At 55.9% G+C, this 21,547-nt stretch overlaps 5 protein-coding genes and 1 non-coding gene across 6 annotated transcripts; 3 read left to right on the top strand and 3 right to left on the bottom strand.

Moving 5' to 3' along the window:
- Nucleotides 1-2: 2 nt before the first annotated feature.
- BO80DRAFT_480497 (putative hybrid PKS/NRPS enzyme EqiS-like protein) lies at nucleotides 3-12,309 on the top strand (the record flags this gene model as incomplete). The annotated part of the gene is made up of 9 exons (XM_025723343.1): nucleotides 3-611; nucleotides 691-1,035; nucleotides 1,093-1,351; nucleotides 1,415-4,163; nucleotides 4,218-4,438; nucleotides 4,491-6,723; nucleotides 6,778-7,481; nucleotides 7,534-9,306; nucleotides 9,359-12,309. 9 exons carry the CDS (start codon nucleotides 3-5, stop codon nucleotides 12,283-12,285), a joined length of 11,820 nt encoding a protein of 3,939 aa, XP_025572448.1. The 3' UTR covers nucleotides 12,286-12,309.
- A 357-nt stretch (nucleotides 12,310-12,666) lies between these two features.
- Nucleotides 12,667-12,750, bottom strand: BO80DRAFT_t237. The gene has a single exon. It is a non-coding gene; the product is annotated as a tRNA-His (tRNA).
- Nucleotides 12,751-13,079: 329 nt separating this feature from the next.
- BO80DRAFT_480492 (putative isoamyl alcohol oxidase) lies at nucleotides 13,080-14,941 on the bottom strand (the record flags this gene model as incomplete). The annotated part of the gene is made up of 2 exons (XM_025723342.1): nucleotides 13,080-14,418; nucleotides 14,472-14,941. 2 exons carry the CDS (start codon nucleotides 14,939-14,941, stop codon nucleotides 13,080-13,082), a joined length of 1,809 nt encoding a protein of 602 aa, XP_025572447.1.
- Nucleotides 14,942-15,402: 461 nt separating this feature from the next.
- On the top strand, nucleotides 15,403-16,584 carry BO80DRAFT_480484 (RTA1 domain-containing protein; the record flags this gene model as incomplete). Its single annotated transcript, XM_025723341.1, has 2 exons — nucleotides 15,403-15,807; nucleotides 15,866-16,584. The coding sequence occupies exons 1-2, from the start codon at nucleotides 15,621-15,623 to the stop codon at nucleotides 16,582-16,584; spliced, it is 906 nt and encodes a 301-aa protein (XP_025572446.1). The 5' UTR covers nucleotides 15,403-15,620.
- A 1,090-nt stretch (nucleotides 16,585-17,674) lies between these two features.
- BO80DRAFT_504256 (uncharacterized protein) lies at nucleotides 17,675-18,847 on the top strand (the record flags this gene model as incomplete). Its single annotated transcript, XM_025724415.1, has 4 exons — nucleotides 17,675-18,325; nucleotides 18,506-18,595; nucleotides 18,659-18,669; nucleotides 18,786-18,847. Exons 1-4 carry the CDS (start codon nucleotides 17,685-17,687, stop codon nucleotides 18,845-18,847), a joined length of 804 nt encoding a protein of 267 aa, XP_025572445.1. The 5' UTR covers nucleotides 17,675-17,684.
- Nucleotides 18,848-19,160: 313 nt separating this feature from the next.
- On the bottom strand, nucleotides 19,161-20,949 carry BO80DRAFT_413176 (Zn(II)2Cys6 transcription factor; the record flags this gene model as incomplete). Its single annotated transcript, XM_025718047.1, has 2 exons — nucleotides 19,161-20,784; nucleotides 20,858-20,949. 2 exons carry the CDS (start codon nucleotides 20,944-20,946, stop codon nucleotides 19,161-19,163), a joined length of 1,713 nt encoding a protein of 570 aa, XP_025572444.1.
- Between the last annotated feature and the right edge of the window lie 598 nt (nucleotides 20,950-21,547).

Here is a 21,547-nt window from a genome sequence, read left to right as displayed (position 1 = left end):
CCATGACTGCCTCATCTGTGACCCCCGAGCCCATCGCCATCATTGGCAGCGGCTGTCGGTTCCCCGGCGAAGCCAGCAGCCCATCCCGTCTCTGGGACCTGCTGCAAGCCCCCAGAGATTGTCTCACAGAGATCCCCAAGGACCGCTTCAATTGGGAGGGCTACCGCTATCCTGATGGCCCCCGGCATGGCAGCAGCACCACCAAGTACACTCACTTCATCAAAGAGGATATTCGCCGATTTGACCCGCACTTCTTCAACATCCAACCCGCTGAGGCTGATGCCATTGACCCGCAGCAGCGTCTGCTGCTCGAGACCGTCTACGAGGGAATCGAATCTGCCGGCCTGACCATTGAGGGTCTGCAAGGGTCCCCAACTGCAGTCTATGTAGGCATGATGGGCTGTGACTATGCCGATGTGATACAGGGAGATGTTGATTGCACGCCTACCTATGCTGGTACCGGTACATCCCGCAGTATCCATTCCAACCGTATCTCATACTTCTTTGACTGGCATGGTCCCTCCATGACTATTGATACGGCCTGCTCGTCGAGTATGATGGCTATCCATCTGGCCATGCAATCGCTGCGCAGTGGCGAATCCAAGGTCGCTGTGGCCTGTGGTGCCAGTTTAATCATCGGTCCACGTATGTACCTCCCTCCCCTTCACCTCCCCTCAAATGCTCATCCAGCTGACTGCCCAAGACAACTATGTCGTGTTGAGCAACCTAAACATGATTGCCGCCGACGGACGCGCAAAGATGTGGGATGCGGATGCCAACGGCTACGCCCGCGGTGAAGGTGTCGCCGCCGTTATCCTCAAGCCCCTGAGCGCCGCCATTGCCGATGGGGACCATATCGAGTGCGTGATTCGTGAAACCGGCATCAACCAGGATGGTCGGACCCGTGGTATCACCATGCCGAGCAGTACCGCACAGGCAGACCTCATCCGCCAGACCTATGCTCGTGCGGGATTGGATCTCTCCCGCAGAGAAGATCGTCCTCAGTATTTTGAGGCCCACGGAACAGGCACCATGGTGGGTGACCCGAGAGAAGCCGAGGCCGTCAATGATGCTTTCTTCGCCTCGAGGGAGGGTCTGACCCCCGAGGATGATATCTACATCGGCTCCATCAAAACGGTTATTGGCCACACTGAAGGTGCCGCGGGTATTGCCGGTGTATTGAAAGCCTCGCTGGCTCTACAGAATGCACAGGTTCCGCCCAACTTACTGTTTAATCGTCTCAGTCCAGCTGTCGCTCCTTTCGCCAAGCATCTTCGTCTTCCCACGACGTTGAAGCCATGGCCTGCTCTGCCCCAGGGTGCTCCACGACGAGCAAGTGTGAATAGTTTCGGTGAGTAGCATACTATGCCAGGGGGGTTGGTTCCAGCGCAAAATGATATTAACAATTGTACAGGCTTCGGTGGTAGCAACGGCCATGCTATTCTGGAAAGCTACGAGCCACCCAAAGCATCGGTGACCGATGGAGCCAGTGCCCTGATCGCCACTCCATTCGTGTTCTCGGCTCAGTCCGAACGAACCTTGGTAGCCATGCTGGAGCGCTTTGCGGACTACCTGCAGGGTGACTCCACCCCCAGCCTTCGCGATGTCGCATGGACCTTGCATACCAAGCGGTCGACATTCGGGGTGCGGTCCGCCATCACCGCCGCGAATACGGACGAGTTGATCTCCAAGGTGCAGGCCAAATTGAAGGCGGCAGGAGAAACCCCCGTCGGTGTGAAGTCGACTTCCAAGCGTGGAGATCGTATCCTGGGCATCTTCACCGGCCAGGGTGCACAATGGGCCACCATGGGACGAGAGCTTCTCCGGAGCTCCTCTACAGTGCGCAAGATCATCAGCACTCTCGACAAGTCGTTGGCCCAGCTCCCACCCAGCGACCGACCTCCTTGTTCCATCGAGCAGGAGATGATGAACGACGACAATGGCCGCATCGGCCAGGCATCCGTCTCACAGCTCCTGTGCACGGCGGTGCAGATTGTCTTGGTGGATATGCTGGAGAGTGCCGGCGTGCGTTTCAGGGCTGTCGTGGGTCATTCGTCTGGCGAGATTGGCGCGGCGTATGCGGCCAAGTTCATCACCGCCACGGACGCCATTCGCATTGCCTACTACCGCGGTCTCTATGCGAAGTTGGCCGGTGGAAAGGAGGGACAGTCCGGAGCAATGATGGCGGCCGGGACCTCGCTGGACGACGCTCGAGAACTCTGTGCGCTTCCCGAATTCGAGGGTCGTATCAGCGTGGCGGCCTTCAACTCCTCGGCCAGTGTGACGCTTTCCGGTGACAAGGACACCATCGAACAGGCCCAGCTGGTCTTTACGGAGGAGAAAAAGTTCGCCCGCGTGCTGAGGGTAGATACTGCGTACCACTCGCATCATATGCAGCGCTGTGCCGAGCCCTATGTCGCGGCGTTGAAGGCCTGCCAGATCGTACCCCAGACGCCTCCCGCTGATGCCCCCGTGTGGTTCTCTAGCGTGCGCAATGGAGAGCAGATCGTGGGCAGCCCGGCTGACCTCGCTGCGCAGTATTGGGAATCCAACATGACCCAGCCGGTCCTGTTTGCCACGGCCCTGGAAGCCGCCCTCACCCACAGCGGACCCTTCGATCTGGCCATCGAGGTCGGACCCCATCCGGCTCTGCAGGCCCCGGCCACCCAGACCATGCAGGATGTCTCCCAGGGCAAAACTCCGTACACCGGCGTGCTGTCCCGCGGCAAGAACGATGTGACCACCTTTGCGGAGGCATTGGGCGTGGCCTGGACGCATTGTGACCGAGCCACCGTCGACTTTGCTGCCTATGATCGACGATTCTTCCCCGACGGCAGCCCCGTATCCTTTGTGAAGACCCTGCCGGCGTATCCCTGGGACCACGAACGCTCCTACTGGTACGAGTCTCGTACGGAAAAGAGCCAGCGACTTCGGTCTGGCCCTGTCCACAACTTGCTGGGTGTCCCCTACGGCGACATCACCGACACGGAGGTCAAGTGGCGCAACTTCCTGATCCCGAACGAGATCCCCTGGCTCAAAGGCCATCAGCTGCAAGGCCAGGCGGTCTTCCCTGCCGCGGCTTACGCGGCCATGGCCTGGGAAGCAGCCTTGTTGCAGGTCGGCGAGCATCAACCCGTCCGAGTTGTCGAAGTCACCGATCTCACCATCCATCGGTCCATCTCCTTCCCGGATGATGCCAGTAGCGTTGAAACGGTCCTCACTTTGGCCAACATCACCCGCCGAGAGGGAGATAGCTTCTCAGCGCAGTTCACCGTGCAGACCCCCCCGAACAAGGACTCGGAGAAGCTCGTCCTGGTGGGCAGCGGAAGTATCTCGCTGCTCCTGGGGGCCCCGACGGCGGGCACGATGCCTCCGCGCGCCGAGTCGTTGCCCAACATGGTGGATATCGACCCGGATGACTTCTACGGCTCGCTTTCGCAGCTCGGCTACGGATACACGGGGTCGTTCCGTGCGATGACTTCGTTGCAGCGCAAGATGAACCATTCCACGGGTACATTTGAGATCCCGACGGACGAAAAACTGCTGGTTCATCCGGCTCTCCTGGACATCGCCTTCCAGGCCCTGTTTGCCGCATTGAGCTATCCCGGGGATGGCGCACTGTGGAGTCTGCACGTTCCCACATCCATTCGACGCATCCGAGTCAACCCCTTCCATTGCGTATCCGAGGATGACATGCCTCTCGAGCTCTCTTTTGATGCCACCCTGGTTGAAACCGTCACAGCGAACGAGACCCTGGGTGATGTGGTGATCCTTGCCCCAGACGGGCAGCAGGCCATGTTGCAGGTCGAGGGTGTCTCATCGGTGCCTTTCACCAAAGCGACCCAGGCAGATGACCGGAACATCTTCTCCGAGATGGTGTGGAAGCGGGCGGAAGCGGATGGAGCATCCGTTCTGGCAGACCATCGCGCAACTCCGGAGGAAATTGAGCGCGCCTATGCTTGTGAACGCGTGGCGCACTTCTACCTCAAGCAGCTTCATTACCAGATCTCTGCCGAGGAGGCGCGGTCCGCGGCTCCCCATCATCAGCGTCTGCTGGATTTTGCTGCGCATCTCGTTGCGGAAGTGGCTGGGGGGAAACGGTCTTATACGGAGACCGCATGGGTCAAGGATACCGAGGAAGACATTCACAAGCTCTTTGCGCAGTAAGGCTGCCCTCTTCTTCCGTTTGGGATGAGCCATGTACTAACGCAAGGCAGATACCCTGATGACATCGATCTCCGCATTATGCGGTCCGTCGGGGAGTCCTATCCCTCGGTGGTCCGAGGCCACTCGAACCCGCTGGAGCATCTGACCAAGGATAACATGTTGAACGACTTTTATACTGATGGATTGGGCTTCCATGTGGCCAACACATGGGCGGCTGGCGTCATCAAGCAGATCTCGCACCGCTATCCCCATTTGAATATCATGGAGATTGGTAAGTGTTCTCCTGGTGTCCTTCTCTGACAACGACTGACAGATGATATTAGGCGCCGGTACTGGAGGTGCCACCAGGACCGTCTTGGACCAGCTCGGCTCTGCCTTCCGGTCGTATACCTACACCGACATCTCCACGGCCTTCTTCGAGAAGGCGCAGGAGAAGTTTGCCGATCTGTCCCACAAAATGGTGTTTAAGGCCTTTGATATGGAGAAAGACGTCCAGAGCCAAGGCATGGAACCTCACTCCTTCGACCTCATCTTTGCATCCAATGTCATCCACGCCACCAAGCGGATTGAGGACGTGCTGCCTCAGGTGCGAGCCCTATTGAAGCCCGGCGGCTACTTGGTGCTCCTGGAGATCACGGACCAAAGACCCAGTCGCATGGGCTTCATCATGGGTGGACTGTCCGGTTGGTGGCAAGGTGAGGAGCCGAGCCGTCGCTGGGCGCCTACCATGCGGCCTGCGCAATGGAACTCGGTGCTCCAGAAGACGGGATTCTCGGGTCTGGATACCATCGTGATGCCAGCAGACACTCTGCCATATCCCTTTTCGGTCGGTGTCGCGCAAGCCCTAGACGATCGTGTCGACTTCCTCCGCCAACCGCTGTACTCCCAGGCCACCGATGCCGAGCATATGGGCGAGCTATTAATCATCGGTGGTCAGACGCTGGAAAGTTCCCGGTTGACAAATGATATCAGCAAGGTGCTGGGTCGGCGGTTTGCAAGCACGACCATCCTGGAGAGCCTGGCCGAGGTCACCCCGGACACGGTCATCCCGCCCACAGTGCTGGTCCTGGTGGAGATGGACGAGCCAATCTTCCTCGACATGACGGCCGACAAGCTGCAGACCCTCAAGGGCCTGTTTAAGAACGCCCGCAATCTGCTGTGGATTACACGGGGCTGTCAGAGTGCGAACCCGTACGCCAACATGACCGTTGGTCTTGGTCGATCCTTGAGCTGTGAGCTGCACGAGATGCGACTGCAGTTCCTCGACAGCGATCAGGAGGGTGTCGTCGATGCCAACCTCGTCGGTAGCATGCTTCTGCGCCTCCGCGCGACGGATCTCTGGACTGCGCAGGACCCTATGTCTGGGGAAATGCTATGGTCGACCGAGCCTGAATGGCGAGTGACCAAGGACCAGGCGTTGCTCATCCCACGTATGTATGAGCATGAGGCCCAGAACAATCGCTACAACTCCCGCAGACGGCAGATCCGGCAGGACATGGCTCTGGAGACGGCACAGGTGTCGATTTCTGCGGCTGAGCCTTCGGGCTTCCGCCTCGCTGCGGATGCTCGTTCGTCTACGCCAGGGCTGGTCTCCATCCGTGTCTCTTGTTCCATTCTGTCGTCCGTCAACGTGGCCGGTGCGGGATACTTCTTCGTCTCTTTGGGAGTGGTCCAAGAGACCGGTCAGATCGTCATTGCTCTGTCGGATTCGAATGCTTCATTTATTGAAGTCCCCAAGGAGCACACTGTCTCGGTCACCGTGCAACCCGACCGAGATCAGAGTCTTCTTCAGCGTGTTGGCTGGGAATTACTTGCTCAGCTCGCCATTTCTGCCACTCCATCCCAAAAGGGAATCTTGACTCGTGGCGTTGAGCCTGCATGCTTCGCTATCCTGTCCCGGCGGGCTGCTGAGCAGGGACGACGAGCATATCAGGTTACCGATGACCCTGCTGCCGCGGGCCCGGATTCAGTATTCGTTCACCCTCTCGCCTTCGAGAGCGCCGTGAGGACCATCCTCCCTGCGGGAGTGTCCAGTTTCTTGGATCTGTCCAGAGATGTTGCCCAGGATGCTATTCATCGTCGCGTGGTGGCCACTCTTCCTCCTTTCAGTCAAGTCCTCACGCTGGCGTCTGTCTCCTCCCGCATTGCTTCCGGGTCCAGTCTGACCGGCAATACTGCTGGGCAAGATCTCCTGAAGAAGGCCTGCTCCTACGCACAGGAAGCAGATGCGGTGGCTCTCGACAATACAGTAACCGCCGTTGCCGTGAAACATGTGCCTCAGTTGGCCGCGGCGGAGCCCGCTTTCCAGATTGTTGACTGGCTGGCGGATGCTTCTGTTCCTGTGGATGTCGAGCCTATTGAACGCCTCGTCTCCTTCTCCCCCGATAAGACATACTTCCTGATCGTATTGACTGCTGACCTCGGACAGTCCCTGTGCGAGTGGTTTGTCCGCCTGGGGGCAAAGCACATTGCTCTCACCAGCCGGAACCCTAAGATCGATCCGAAATGGCTGAAGAGGCTGGCGGATATGGGAGCCAACCTCAAGATTTATTCCATGTATTTCCCCGCCTTGGACTTGTTGCATTAACCATTGCTCACTTATAATGATAGGGATATCACGGACAAGAACTCCTTGCAATCCGTCTACGAGAACATCTGCGAGACCATGCCCCCCATTGCCGGTGTGGCCAACGCTGCCATGGTGCTTCAGGACATCATGTTCTCCAACATGGAAATCCACAATATGCTGCCCGTGCTGCGCCCCAAGGTCGAGGGCAGTAAGTACCTCGACGAGCTGTTCTCCCACCAGCCCCTCGACTTCTTCATCCTTTTCTCCTCGCTCGGCTTGATCGTCGGCAACAGTGGCCAGAGCAGCTACACGGCCGCCAACGGATTCATGGCTGCCCTGGCCGCCCAGCGCCGAGCAAGAGGTCTGGCTGCATCAGTGATGGACATTGGCGCTATCATCGGTGCCGGGTACATCACTCGTGCTGGCCAGATCAAGCCCGGCGATCTGCACGCGTACGGAGCGTACCCGCTGTCGACCTCGGACTTCCAGCAGATGTTTGGGGAAGCAGTCCTGGCCAGTCCGCCCGACTCGGGCTGCAATCCGGAAATCGTCACTGGGTTGCGCATGATTGACCCCGTGGTCGATGATCGAGTCTCCTGGCGTGCGAACCCGAAGTTCTCTCACTTCTGGCGCTCCGAGCAGGACTATGCCAGAGCGGATTCTGGGTCCAAGCGATCGGTGGCGCCGGTCAAGGTGCAACTTCTTGCAGCTACCAGCAAGGACCAGGCCAGGCAGATCATTCAAGGTATGTTTCTGCCCATTCCCAGTTTTGGATAGTAGACTGAACCCATATGTAGAATGTTTCTCGAACCGTCTCATCGTTCTGCTGCAACTGCCTGCCGAGGATATGGATGAGCACGCACCCCTCGTTGAACTGGGTGTAGACTCCCTTGTCGCTGTTGAGGCCCGCTCCTGGTTCACCAAGCAACTGGCGGTGGATATCCCCGTGCTACGCATCTTGGGTGGTGCTTCAGTGGTAGAATTGGTCGCCGATGGCTTGGAGAAGCTGGCTCCCGAGTTGATCCCCAACGTACAGACCAGCAGTGACGAGGAGGCGAAGGTCGATGCACAATCTGACACCAACACACCCTCTGAGGATGACCTGGCTGCCTCCGTCCCCAGTATCGTCCTGGATACCCCGGAGAGCGCGAGCGTCACGCAAGAAACCGCTGCCAGCTCGGAGCCCGAGTACGATGACTGCAGGGTCGAGAGCGAGAGCGAGGAGTTTGAGCCGGTCGTGATGCGATCCGATTCAATGTCCTATGCCCAGGCTCGATTCTGGTTCCTGCGACACTCGGTTGACGACCCAACCGCCTTCAACATCACCTTTTCTCACAGTCTGACTGGAGATGCCCACCCGGCCGAGTTGGCCAAGGCGGTCGAAGTCGCTGCGCAGCTGCATGAGGGTCTCCGGACCTGCTTCTTCGAGCAGGATAATCGTCCTATGCAGGGCATCTTGGAGACTTCTCCCTTGCGCTTGGAGCGCCGTAAGATCACTCGTGCCGAGGAGGCAACGACCGCGTACCAGCAGCTCGACAAGCATGTGTACGATCTCGAATCGGGCCGGACGATGCGCATTCTGCTCCTGGAGCAGTCTCCCCGGTTGAGTTACCTGATTGTCGGCTATCACCATATCGCCATGGACGGCGCTGGCTTCACCGGATTCCTGCAGGAGCTCATGCGGATCGGCGGCGGCGAGAAGATGCCCACGCCGATCCAGTATCCCGAATACTCGCGCCAGCTCCGCGAGGACGTGGAAACCGGCAAGATGAAGAGCGAGGTGGCTTACTGGCGCAGACAATTCGCCACCATCCCACCTGTTTTGCCTTTGCTGCCCTTCGCGAAGGCAAAGGTCCGCGCGCCGCTGCGCACGTATAGCTTCAGCACGACCAGCATCCGGATTGAGCCCGTCCTGGTGGCGCGTATCAAGCGCCGGTGCCGGAACTTCCAGGCCACGGCCTTCCACTTCTACCTGGCTGTGTTCAAGACCATGCTCTTCCGCTTCCTGGATGTCGATGAGCTGGCCATCGGTATTGCGGACTCCAACCGCGCTGATGCCGAGTTGCACCGCACCATGGGCATCCTCGTCAACCTGCTCCCCCTGCGCTTCAAATCGAAACTCTCGACCACGTTCGGAGAGGCCGTCAAGGAGGCCCGCAAGTCCGCGTACGGAGCCCTCGAGCACTCCCGCCTGCCGTTCAATGTTGTTTTGGACAACTTGCAGGTCGAGCGATCATCGACCCATTTCCCCCTGTTCCAGGTCTTCATGGACTACCGCCCGGGCATCCAGGAGCGGTTGACGCTCGGTGATGTCGAGGTGCAGCGGCTGGATTGGTCATATGGTAAGAATGCTTATGATATTAACCTGGATATCATGGAGAATGCGGGTGGCAGTTCGTTCATCACGATCAATGCTCAGGAGTACCTCTATGGCCAAGCCGAGGTGGAGACGATGCTAAAGGTTTACGTCAATCTCCTGGAAGCTTTCTCAAGTAACCCTGCCCTCCGGTTGAATGAGCCGGGGCTCTTTAACGAGTCGGAGGTTCAGGCTGCTGCGGAATTGGGGCGAGGTAAGCTATGCCCTATACATGATGGTTAAACCCCCCATGTTGACATTGCTAGGCCCCTATCTCGCCTCGGAGTGGCCCGCCACCTTGTCTGAGCGTGTGGAGGATATTGCTCGTACTCGTGGCAGCCAATTGGCCCTCAAGGACGGCGAGGGTAGCCGTTTCACTTACCAGGATATGATGGCCGAGGTCAACAAGATCGCCACGGCCCTTCTTGAGGCTGGGGTGAGCGATGGAGATCGGGTAGCCGTGTTCCAGCAACCCACTGCAGCCACCATTTGCTCGCTGCTTGCCATCCTGCGTCTTGGAGCTGTCTACGTCCCACTGGATCTGCGCAGTCCCATGCCTCGTCTGGCGGCTATTCTGAAAGACTGCCAGCCCAAGGTCATTCTGACCCACAAGGCCACGGCCAAATATGCCACTCCGTTGGCATCCGAGACGACCAAGTTGATCAACGTCACCACGCTTGCCGCTCTGCCCGACACGGCCTCCATGGTCCCCAACCGCGCCGTGCCCAATGCCACCGCTGTCATCCTGTACACCAGTGGATCGACCGGAACCCCCAAGGGCGTGCTGCTTCCCCATAGCGCGATCCGCAACGTGATCGAGGTCACCACGAAGCAGTTCTCCATCGGGGCCGAAACCGTGCTCCAGCAGAGTGCCCTGACCTTTGACCTGTCACTGCACCAAATCTTCACCGCACTAGCGAACGGTGGCACGCTGTGCATCATCAGCCAGCCCAAGCGCGGAGACGCCGTCCAGATCACCCAAACTATTCAGGAAGAGAGCATCACTTACACCCTGGCCACCCCGTCCGAGTACTCGTACTGGATCCGCTTCGGTGCCGACCATCTGACCGCTGCAGCTAACTGGAAGTACGGCTTCAGTCTAGGGGAGGAGCTGAAGCCCAGTCTGAAGGAAGAATTCCGAACCCTTCAGAAACCAGGCCTTCGTCTGATCAACACCTACGGCCCGGCCGAGATCACTGTCATGTCGCATGCCATCGAGATCCCCTATGGCGAGGAAGCTGCCGACGAGATCATCCCCGCTGGACGCTCGCTCCCGAACTACTCGCTCTATGTGGTCGACCGGGCCATGAAGCCGCTACCCGTGGGAATGCCGGGTGAAATTTGCATCGGTGGCGCGGGCGTCAGTCAGGGCTACCTCGGGCTGGATGCCATGACCCAGGATCGATTCTCGGCCGATGCCTTTGCGCCCCAGGCCTGGACCAGTCAGGGCTGGACCCGGATGTATCGCACCGGAGACAAGGGCCGCCTGCGTCCCGACGGGGCTCTCCTCTTTGAAGGACGCATGGATGGCAACACCCAGATCAAGCTGCGCGGTCTCCGCATTGAGCTCGGCGAGATCGAACATGCCATCTGGCGTGCCAGCGCCTCAGCCCTGGACGAGGTGATTGTCTCCGTGCGCGGCGACCCCGAGTTCCTCGTGGCGCATGTCGTCTTCTCCCGCGATTGCACCATCCCCAACCGCGACGTCTATCTCCAACAACTCCTGGACAACCTGCCCCTTCCCCAATACATGGTCCCGGCGATGATGATCCCGCTGGACCGCATGCCGCTGACCAGCCATAACAAGATCGATCGCAAAGCTATCAGCGCCATTCCACTCCCCAAGGGCGAATCCGATGCCACGGACAGTGCCAAAGATCTGACTCCCCTGGAGACCGAGCTCCTCCGCATCTGGGAAGTGGTGCTCTCCCGGGACTTGATGCATTCCGCGCCTGTCGGCCCTAACCTGGACTTCTTCCAAGTGGGCGGTAACTCCCTACTTCTCATCCCCTTGCAGTATCTGATCCGAGAGACCTTCAACGCGGTTCTGGCCATGATCGACTTCGCCGAGGCGCACACCGTCCGCAAGATGGCCGCCCGCATCGAGTCCACTGCCTCCGAGGTGTTGCTCGACTGGGCCGCCGAAACCGCCGTGCCCCCGAACCTCCCTCTCCCTGCGCTTCCCTCCACTGAGCCCCTTCCCCCCAGACGAACAGGCAAAGACCTCCGAGTCATCTACACCGGCGCCACCGGCCACTCGGGCAAATACGTCCTCGAGAAGCTGGTGGCCGACGACCGCATCTCCAAGATCTACCTCGTCGCCGTCCGCCTCAACGAAGAAGACGGCCCCGGGCCCCGCAAACTCGCCATCGAATCCGACAAAATCGTGCAATTCCCCGGAAACCTGCTGGACGAACGTCTCGGTCTGACCCCCGAGCAATTCACCTTCCTCGCCACGGAAGCCGACGTGATCCTCCACAGCGCGGCCAACCGCTCCCTCTGGGATAACTACCAAGTCCTCCGCCGACCCAACGTCCTCGCCACCCAAGTCCTGGTCAGCCTGGCCGCTCCGCGCCAAATCCCTATCCACTTCATGTCCTCGGCCGCCATCCACCTCTTCTCGGGCCACACCGAAGACAGCTACCCGGAGACTACCGCCACCGGCACCCCGCCCACCGACGGAACAGAAGGCTACCTCGCGTCTAAATGGGCCGTCGAGAAACTCCTCGAAAACGCCTCCCATGCCTTCTCCATCCCGGTGTACTTCCACCGCCCCGCCCCCGTCGGGCCCGTGCAAACCATCTCCACGACGACCGTCTTCGCCGAGTTCCTGCGCGTCGTCCGCACGTTACGCCTACACGTCACCCGGGAAAGCATCAAAGGGCACATCGACCTGATCGTCCTGGAAGATCTAGCGCGCAAACTCCGGGATCATCTCATTACCAGTACCATGGAGGAAGGAGTGACGGTGCGGTATCATCATCATCACTCGGATGTAAGGGTGCAGATGGGCGAGTGGAAGGCGTATATGGATGAATATAATACGGGCTTGACGCTGGATATGGTGGAGACGGAACATGCGGTGGAGTGGGTGGGGAGGGCGAAGAAGGTCGGGTTTCCGTATATGTTGGCCGCGCAGAATTTTGATATGGCGGGCGTGATGAGTGAGTTGCCGATTGTGCAGAGGAGATGAGCTGTGGATGGGAGTGTAGCTTAGGTGTGTGAATTGATTTGTTTTGTCTTGGTAGTATCGTGTGGGTGTGGTTGGTAGGTCCTGTCGTGCGTGGAATGTTCGTAGTGTGGTTGTTCTTTATTCTTGTACCATGTCTTATCTATCGCATTCTATTCATCACAAGAACAGCTATTGTTGGCTTAAGATGATAGTGACGCGGAGTTGATGGTTGCTGTACGGGGCACCGGGGAAGACATCCAGATTAGGGCTAGAGAAAAGTCCGATGTAAACCAACACCACAACTCCCTCGCCCCACAACCAAGGAAATCTGACAATATAAGAAACAAAAATACCTCCCCACAAGAGGGGAAAAAAAAAAGATCAAGCACAAACGCCACTGAATGGCGCTGCTGGGAATCGAACCCAGGTCGAAACGGCGCTGCGGAGAACCACAACGTTTCATGATGACCACTACACTACAGCACCTTGATCGGTGGTGTTGCCGCGAATCTTGCGCTCATGAGCGGCCAGCTCAGTTCAGTCCGTGGTTGGTTGCATGTTCAAATTTGGTGAAGTGGATGTTGTACACATTTGTATGTCACGGGAGCTAGGGACGTGATGGACCGAGTCGGTATACAGTTGAAGACAAGGAACGGAATAATCGAATATATGTCGTTGCTAGTTTATGCTCTTCTAGGGATAATGTTGGATGGATAAATGATGAGCTCGGCTACCAGAACTGTTCCTTCACTTCTCGAAGGCCTTAAAGCATATATACAGGTAGAAGAGGGTAATGAAACACAGCTGCTCATCACTCAGTTCCTGCAAAGTCGACCACTGTCCAAATCATAGTCCCACTTATCACTCCCAACCCCCGACAGCACAAACAGACTCTCACTCGGGTCATACTTCGCCTTGACCTGCACCAGACGGTCATAGTTGGCGCCGTAAAAATCATGCTTAAAGTTGCTGTCGTAAGGATTGGCCTCGTTCATGTAGGCACCTGAATTCGGCGACCACTCTCTCCACATCCGCTCCTTGGCCTCGTTGAAACGAGCGGCACTCTCCAGCGCTAGCTTCGGCGAGCCAGCAGCTACCGAGTCCACCGTAGCTCCATTGGAAATGAAGTGGAGATAGGCCGAGCGCCACGCGGGAAGGAGGGCCCCCCATGCCTCGGCGGGCGTGTTACGGACACCTGGTCCACCCTGCAGTCCCACCGTGGCGTAGGTTCCGGCTGTGGAGTTTTGCGAGCCCATGGCGATCTTGAGGTACTCCTTTTGTTTGTAGAATGGCGTGTCATTCAACTCGGCCCGGCCGAGGAGACGACTCGACACCAGACTCTCTCCACCGGCGACTTCACTGCCGGATATGGCACTGTAGAATGAAGTGTAGTTGCCGGAATTGGAGGCCGAGAAGGAGACGGTGAGAGAGTTATTTCCTCCAGCTGCCTGGGTGATGTTGGCCAGAACGGGGTTCACCAGGGCTTCCATCGCAGCAGGAGTGGAATTGAAGGACCAGAAGACTTGCTTGATCACGACTCCGGTGGTAAACTCCCTGAGTGATCCAAACGATGTGGCCATCTCCCCAGTCGCCACCATGCAAGCGCCGGCCAGTCCGGCATCCATGAGGTCAGGAAGTGCAGAAAGGTGGCGGACGGCAGCGTCCCAGGACCTCTCGGCACTGGCGTTGCTACCATCCTTAGGGGCTATCAGGACATTGCCCATGATAACATTATAAGGGACTGGATGATGCCGGATGACATACTCGGTGACCACGCCATATAGACCGGGACCGCCGCCACGGAGTGCCCAGAAGAGGTCTTGGTTCTCGGCATCGTTAGCGACCAAGATCTGGCCCGTTGTCGTCACCACTCTCATCTGGAGGACATGGCTCGCGGCGAGTCCATACGTCCGGGAAATGGGACCGTGGCCGCCGCCTTGAATGTACCCGCCGAGGCCCACGCTGGGATCTTGGCCGGTAGTGACGACTCTCCCTTGTTCAAGGGCTAAGTTGAGCACGTTGCCCCACTGCTGACCACTGCCAACAATGTACACGTCCTCAGATGCATTGGTAGTCGGATGCCGCCAGGCGCTATTGCGTTCCAGCTTGCGCAGGTGGTACGTCCAGATGGACAAAGCAAAAGCGCCACTGGATCTGAGGGCAGTCAGAAATTAGATCGAACCGCACTACGGCATGAGGTTACTTACCGTCCGTTCAGATCATGACCGGTTCCTTTGATGACAATGCGGATATTGCGCTCCGAAGCCCACTTCACCGCTGTCGCGATCTGTTCTTCACTGGTGGCATTCACGATATATTGCGGCATCCCGCCGATCGTGCATCCGCGTTCGGCCAGGTAGCCGGAAGCATTTGGTGGCAGGCAGGAGTTATTCGCATAGACAGGGTAGTCAATGGACTCAGGAAACCGGGATTGCCACGCGGCGTTGGCCCAGTCCTCCTTGACGGCGCTGCAGGAGACTGACGAACCAAACGGATTCCCAGCCCAGCAGGACGATGCTACGGGCACGGTGCTGAGGAGCTGGTGGTTAATCGAGGCATTGAGAGCTGCCCAGTCTGCATGGGACGGCCATGCTGCGTCGTATGGGGTTACTTTGCAGGTAGGAGAGGCGGATGCCGTGGCGGCAAGGAAGAGCGCCGAAACGATGGCCGGCCACATTTTGAATGAGAGCAAAGCGATGGAGTTAGATGATGGGAAAGAGCAGTGCAAGGGGGCATTTTATAGGCAAATCCCAGTGAAATATCCTATGTCCCGATAGAAAAGACATGGCACACGTCAACGGTTGCATAGAACTAAGGTTCTGATATCATCAGGCCCCAGAATTCCCATACAATCCAAACAGGGCTGTGGAACAACGGCCGGCAGAAAGCCGAACCCACTCGGGCCGAACGAATACGCTCTTTTTACCGGGAAAGGTAAGGCCAAGGACGATCTCGAAATCTTTTCGCGGGCGATCCAGGGTTGCGCATTTTGCGTTCCGCCAGGGGTCATCTTTTCCCAAAGAGGCAATTCTGTCGTACTCGTGCCCACTTTATTCTGCTGCTTTCTATTTTTGTTCTGCTTCACGTTTCGTCTTTTCAAACCCTTCGACTGCCCATCTGATTCGCCCTACCTTTCTAGCTAAATTGATGGTTCGAGCTGCGTGGCGCTTGAGCTGGAAATAAAAGGATGTCTGATTCCTGCAGACCTGATGGAGCAACCATTCCTAGGACAACAGGCAACACCGAGATGATAAAGCTGTCAACAGGTGGTGATCATTGACAAAGCCGAAACCACCATTACACCCGCATTGCTTGTCTTCTCCCAGATTGTTGACTTTCACACATCGAACTGCGTCATGGACATTGTTTTTCATCCAGGTGTCAACGGCTCTACCCCTTGGGTGGAATTCTATCCCTACACTCCGTCCGCCACGGCCGGATATGCCTTTATGGGATTATTTGGAGTCGCGACGGTGGTCCACCTCGTCCTGACCTTCCCCTATCGCGCCGCCTATTTTATTCCCCTCATATTAGGTGGTGTCTGTACGTTACCCTCTCCAGTTCTTCCCTCGCGACTGGCGCTAATGAGGATTCCGTATAGGTGAAACATTCGGATACTACGGTCGAGCCTGGTCCCATCAATCCCGAACCGACATTCGGTCATGGTCACTGCAGGAAATGCTGATTCTCTGCGCGCCCCCACTCGTCGCCGCCACCGTCTACATGGTTCTTGGCCGGATGATCCGTTCTCTGCAGGCCGAGCACCATTCCAGCATGCGCACCAAACGCCTAACCTGGGTCTTCGTCTTGAACGACGTGCTGTGTTTCTGCACGCAGCTCGGCGGTGCCGGTGTACAAGTCACCGGCGACGCCAACATCATGAGTATCGGCAAGAAGGTGGTGCTGGCCGGGTTGATTTTCTCACTCTTCGTCTTCTGCTTCTTCATCTGGATTGCGGTCAAATTCCATCAACGGCTGGGTCGTGAACCCACGCCATTCGTCGTTCAAAACCCCTCGCTCGCGTGGGAGCGGTATATGTGGGTGTTGTACGTGGCGTGTGCGGCCCTCATGATCCGGAACTTGGTGCGAACGATTCAATTTGGTTCGGCGCAGACATCGGTGCTGAACACCAGTGAGGCCTTCATCTATGTATTTGATGCGTTTATGATGTTTGTGGTCTTTGCGGTGTTCATTGTGTATCATCCGGGACGGCTTATCAAGAAGGCCCGGAAGAGGGCCGACGCTGAGCAGTTTTGCGGGCCTCTTACGTCGGAATCGGCGGTTTCTTTGGGCAGATATCCTTCTGCTGTTTCTCATTGATTTTTTATTTTATGAATCTATATGAATATGTTTGCTCCGATTAGCCTAGACTTTAGATCAATAAGTGGCGTAGTATCGGACCTCGAGAGTAGCAGACTCAGGGCTGTGATGGGCTTCATCACTAGCTTCAATCTTCCACAAAGATTAGCGGGATGCCCCTCGGTCCACGTGGGACGGGCTGGGCGGCGCAACACCCGCTTTCCGAATGCTTGACTGTTACTATTCCCGGATGAGTCGCTGGGTCATCCCAGACGACATGTCTTCGGGTCGCGTGGTTGTGCGATTCTAGTGGGGATTGGCGGTAACTAATGAGGAGGGGGAATAGCCTCACTAGTGAAGGCTTCAGAACAATAGTCCATCCAAGCAAAGCTTATCTGGAACGGACATCTTGCAGAATCGTTCCACACTTCAATCTAACTATCCGTATACGAAGATATATATGTACCACACGTTTTTGTGGACAATCCCAAAATAGTATCTTTGGGCTATTGAGTAAATACCATGGTATCCAAGCTATAGCAATTGTAGATGCCTGGTATGCAGTCCCCCCCTCCGCTACAGACTTGATAGGCTGAGTCTTCCACCCTGGTTCAGATTATCGGTCAATGTCGCGAAGAAGGACCGGGGTTGTAATGGGTGAGCGGGCCTCTAATGAATATGGTTTTAACCATAGCACAATGAACACATAGCATGGGACAATGTGGGCTGCTTACTACCATAATGATGGGTTGAATGCATGACATAAACTCAGGTGGAGTGGACTAAAAAAATCTGTAGCACGACAAGAAAAAGTCAAGGAAATGAAGGAAACGGCCATGCAGCAGTGGGTCCGTTCCAGGGATGATCGGCAGGGTCCGACCAATAGAAAGCACCGACAGATCAGGACCTGGAATGCAAAATACGAATACTCGAAAATTACTATATTGGGACAAGTTCACGGGAACCCACATTATCAGTGTCCTAAATATATCACTCTGGATGCCTTATTGCTCTGGTTAGAACCCAAGTCTTCGATATATTGCAGTCTTTATATTCCATCGTCCCACCTCTGCATCAACTTTTCTCATCTCTTTATCAGACAATCCTTCAAATCGAACACCATGACCAAACACATCCCAACGCCCCCACAACCACACCGACCCAACCCCAAACCCATGCATCCCAGATCAGTTCTACAAACCACCCTCCGCACCTCCCAACTCCTCCTCGCCATCATCATCGCCGCCCTCTACGGCATTGATCTCGCCCACGCAACTCACACTAACACCCACGCGCAAGCGAGCTGGATCTACGCCGAATTCGTCGCCACAGTTTCTATCCTCATCTCTACCCTAAACCTCCTTCTCCCAGCCATCCACGCGTCATGGTCAACGATAGACGGCATCATCATGGTACTTTGGCTCGCCCAGGTGGGCGTGTTCGGAACGTTATACCTTCCTGTGCGTGCGGCAGTGGAGGACGTGCGGTTCACGTCATCGGTCAGGCGAATGCAGGCGGCTGTTTGGTTGGATATGGTTTGTTTGGGGTTGTGGTTGGGCACGACGGGGTGGGGGGTTGTGCGGGGTGTGGGGGGTGGGAGGAGAAAGAGGGAAAGGTGTGTGGAGGGCGATGAGGAGGGGTGTGTTGGCAGTGAGAAGAAAGGTGAGATGGAAGGTGCTAAGAGATTGTCACTAGCGAGTACGGTTTGGGATGGGGGTGAGAAGTGCGATGGGGGATTGAAGAAGTGCTACGACAAGGAGGAGTATGTTTAGGCGGGGGCAGTTTGCTTACTTCGTGGGAAGTGCGAAGGATTGGCTACGGGCAATGGCTTAAGTGGACGGGTGGAGCCCTGTTCACTAGACTCTATGATTTTATGCGCCATGCTAGAATGAGGAATGGTTCCTTGTATATTACTAAGTTGTGAAATTGGCAAATCAGACAGATGTCATATGGATATGAGGGATTGCTCGGCTTACAAGTTTGGACTGGTTTTAGTGATAGATGTTTGGCGGGCACTCATCCGTAACCCTAAGTAAGGTGCATGAAGAGCCAGCGGCACTCCCCAGAACTTGCTTAGATTTGATCATACGAACAGGCTTTACACCGGTAAGTCCAGTACTAACTTGCTATTGCGACTATATACAGCGATACGTATTTTTGGTCAATGATTTATCAGTGCGGTGATGCGGTTGCAAATACGTATATGCTCTGACCACCTCCAGCCTACAACCTCTTCCCCGAAATCCTTCCGTGGTTATACACTCGGATGCCAGGGTCTGAGTGACTGAAAGAGCTACCGGCTCCCAGACCAGAAACAAGCGCTCCTCATGATGGTAGTATGCCGGAAGTTCCTGAACGCTGGACTGGCACACATTATGGAGTAGCCAAATGGTAGAGGAGCGGGGCTTAAACTGCGTGCGTTTTCCGATATACACAATTTCAGCCGGCTGTTGTCGATTCCGCGCAACAGTTTCCGTTCGACCTTGAGCGATGATCAAGAATGGCTCATACGCGGTCTATGGGTCTGAATTGAAGAGCCAGAGGAGATGTTACTCTTTGATTCCTTATCACAGCTTGCTGTTTGTGATCGAGTATCGTTAAATCATGAGTGATTCAATGTGGACACCCTCCCTGGCGCAGAATGTATATGTAATCTCCAACCTGGCCGCAGGCGGTCCCCTTCGGACATATGTATAAGACAATGCCTCGATCCTCTGCCATACGGGGATTTGTTCCATGCAGTGGACCATTTGCTCTCCCCCCGCACCTTCTTCAATTTCAATTACCCGCTCCACCACCCGGGCAGTAGAGATGCTATCCCAAGCCGCCTCCCGTATTAGTTGCCGCCGCAGAATACTCAAGACCTGACGACGGACAATCGGATGCCGACACTTCACCCCGATGATGTACAGGACGGGGAGAAATCCAATTTCTGGCGTAAAGGTCGACCTGGATGACCCCGAATACCGCTGATGCGCTGCCGCTACCTCGCCCGCCAAGGCGACGCATTGCTGGAACTGGGGCAGGAATTTGTCATAGTCCATCTCTCGGCCAGGTCCGTACCCGTTGAGGAGAATCCAGGCGATAGTATGTTGTAAGCGTAGGAGTGACACGAGAGGGCCCGTTCCAAAGTCTGACCCAGAGGGGCCGTCTTGTTGCAGGAGGTTTTCAAACAGATTTGACCACGTTTCCAATTGCCCTAGGACAATGTCCTTGAGCGAAGAAGGTAACGGTGACATCGTATCCGTCGGGGATATTTGATAATTCGTGTTGCGCAGCCTCATTACCTGAGTGAGGAGATTCTGGAGGTGGTCGGCAGCTTGGTCGAGTGACCGAAAGGGACTGTCGTCGAGTGCAAGATGGGACATGAATGTCTCTTGAATGTTGGCTGGAGTCCAGTCGACCAGAAACATGACGGCCTGCATGTCCAGATGGTGGATCTGTTTGGCGACTTGGCAGAGAATTGCGTGTACCCCCGAGGATTGAGCATTGTCAGAGGTACAGTGGCTGAATGAAGCGGTTTCAATGCTGCGTAAGAGCGCCACACCTCCGCGCAGGTGCTTCACTGCTTGTACGTCGTCGCCCGCCAGATGATCAAAGCAGGTAAAGAGATAACAGACCAAAAGCGTGACAGCGGTTGTTTCGGCGCTGTCACCACTTTCCAGGTTCAGTAGAAGTTCAATGGCGCGGTTATAGTGAATCAAAGGAGCCTTATCCTGTAGCCGATCTTTCCAGGAAGGCGATTGATATCCCCGCTCGTGAGAATCTCGATCCAGGTAGTTTCGGTGGATCAAGGCCAGAGCCATGGCCGCATGCCGCACTGCTGGCACGGTTTGGGAGAAAAACATCAGAATCTTCCGCCAAGGTTCGCAAGGGCGGTATTCATTCAGATCCTTGATTGAGATATCCTGGAAAAAGTACATTGCTTCCGCCTGAGTTGACCCAGTCACGGGTAAGACCATAAGGGATCCGAGATTCTGCAGATTGAGATCATGGTATTTCGAATGCCATCGTGTTGGCTCATACGCACTGGCCGTGGTACAGGGGTGGTCACTGTCGCAGCTGTCGACTCTGTCGACAATCTCCCTGGCATATTGAGTCGGTTGAATCCTCTCGGCCTTGCATGCGAGGGGCATTTCATTATAGCCGTCGCAGGTGCGACCGGTAGAACGGCATTTCAAGCATGAAGGCCGAGATAGATCGCATTTAATTCGTCTTATCCTGGCGGATGTCAGTTCAAAGGCCTTTGAACACAATCTATCACTCTAGAGCAATACATTTGGTCAAGACCTACTTGCAAGTCTTACAGCCTAGTCGTGACTTAGGAGCGAACTTGCGAGGCTTTTTTCTCCAGGCATAGTTCTTGCTCTTCATCTCGTCCATCTTGGTGATGTGATCCGGACAAGATTGCAATGCGCACTGTTTCAGGTAGAGGTCAATTCCACCACGACCCGTAAGCCACCACCTACATGTATTGGCTTCGAAGGGAGCTTATGGGATGCCGATGAGAGTCCAAGATGATGAGCTAACCGTAGGTTCGCACGTCAATGAGGAAGTTATCGCCGTATCATTTGTGGTGAAAAGCGAAGTGAGAAAAGGCGGACGGTACGGAGTACAAGAATCGGAGGTTGCGGAAACTTGATGGGCTGGTTCGTACAAGCGGGGCATTTAAAGGGGAGTTGTCAGTGATGGGGAAGGATGGGATAGGTTGCCTCAAGCTACTCCGTAGACCAGTTCAAGTTGGCATTAAGCTTATTAATAGGAATCTAGTGGGCTGCATGATACGTCTTGATTGGCTAGTTCGTACAGGTGGGACTGCTGGATACTTTGGAATCTGACATAAATCTTGCTTCTTATAAACTAGTTCACATTGTGATAAGTCCTGATTGGTTATCTCGGTTCAGCCGGGTGCCAAGGAAGCCGAGCCTTCTCCTATTCAATATTCATCACAAGGCGGGAACTATATAAGCAGTCAACTTTGTGG

The sequence above is a fragment of the Aspergillus ibericus genome (assembly GCF_003184845.1).
Source record: "Aspergillus ibericus CBS 121593 unplaced genomic scaffold BO80scaffold_38, whole genome shotgun sequence".
In the NCBI taxonomy this organism is placed as follows: Eukaryota; Fungi; Ascomycota; class Eurotiomycetes; order Eurotiales; family Aspergillaceae; genus Aspergillus; species Aspergillus ibericus.
This window is presented reverse-complemented; position numbering and strand designations above follow the sequence as displayed.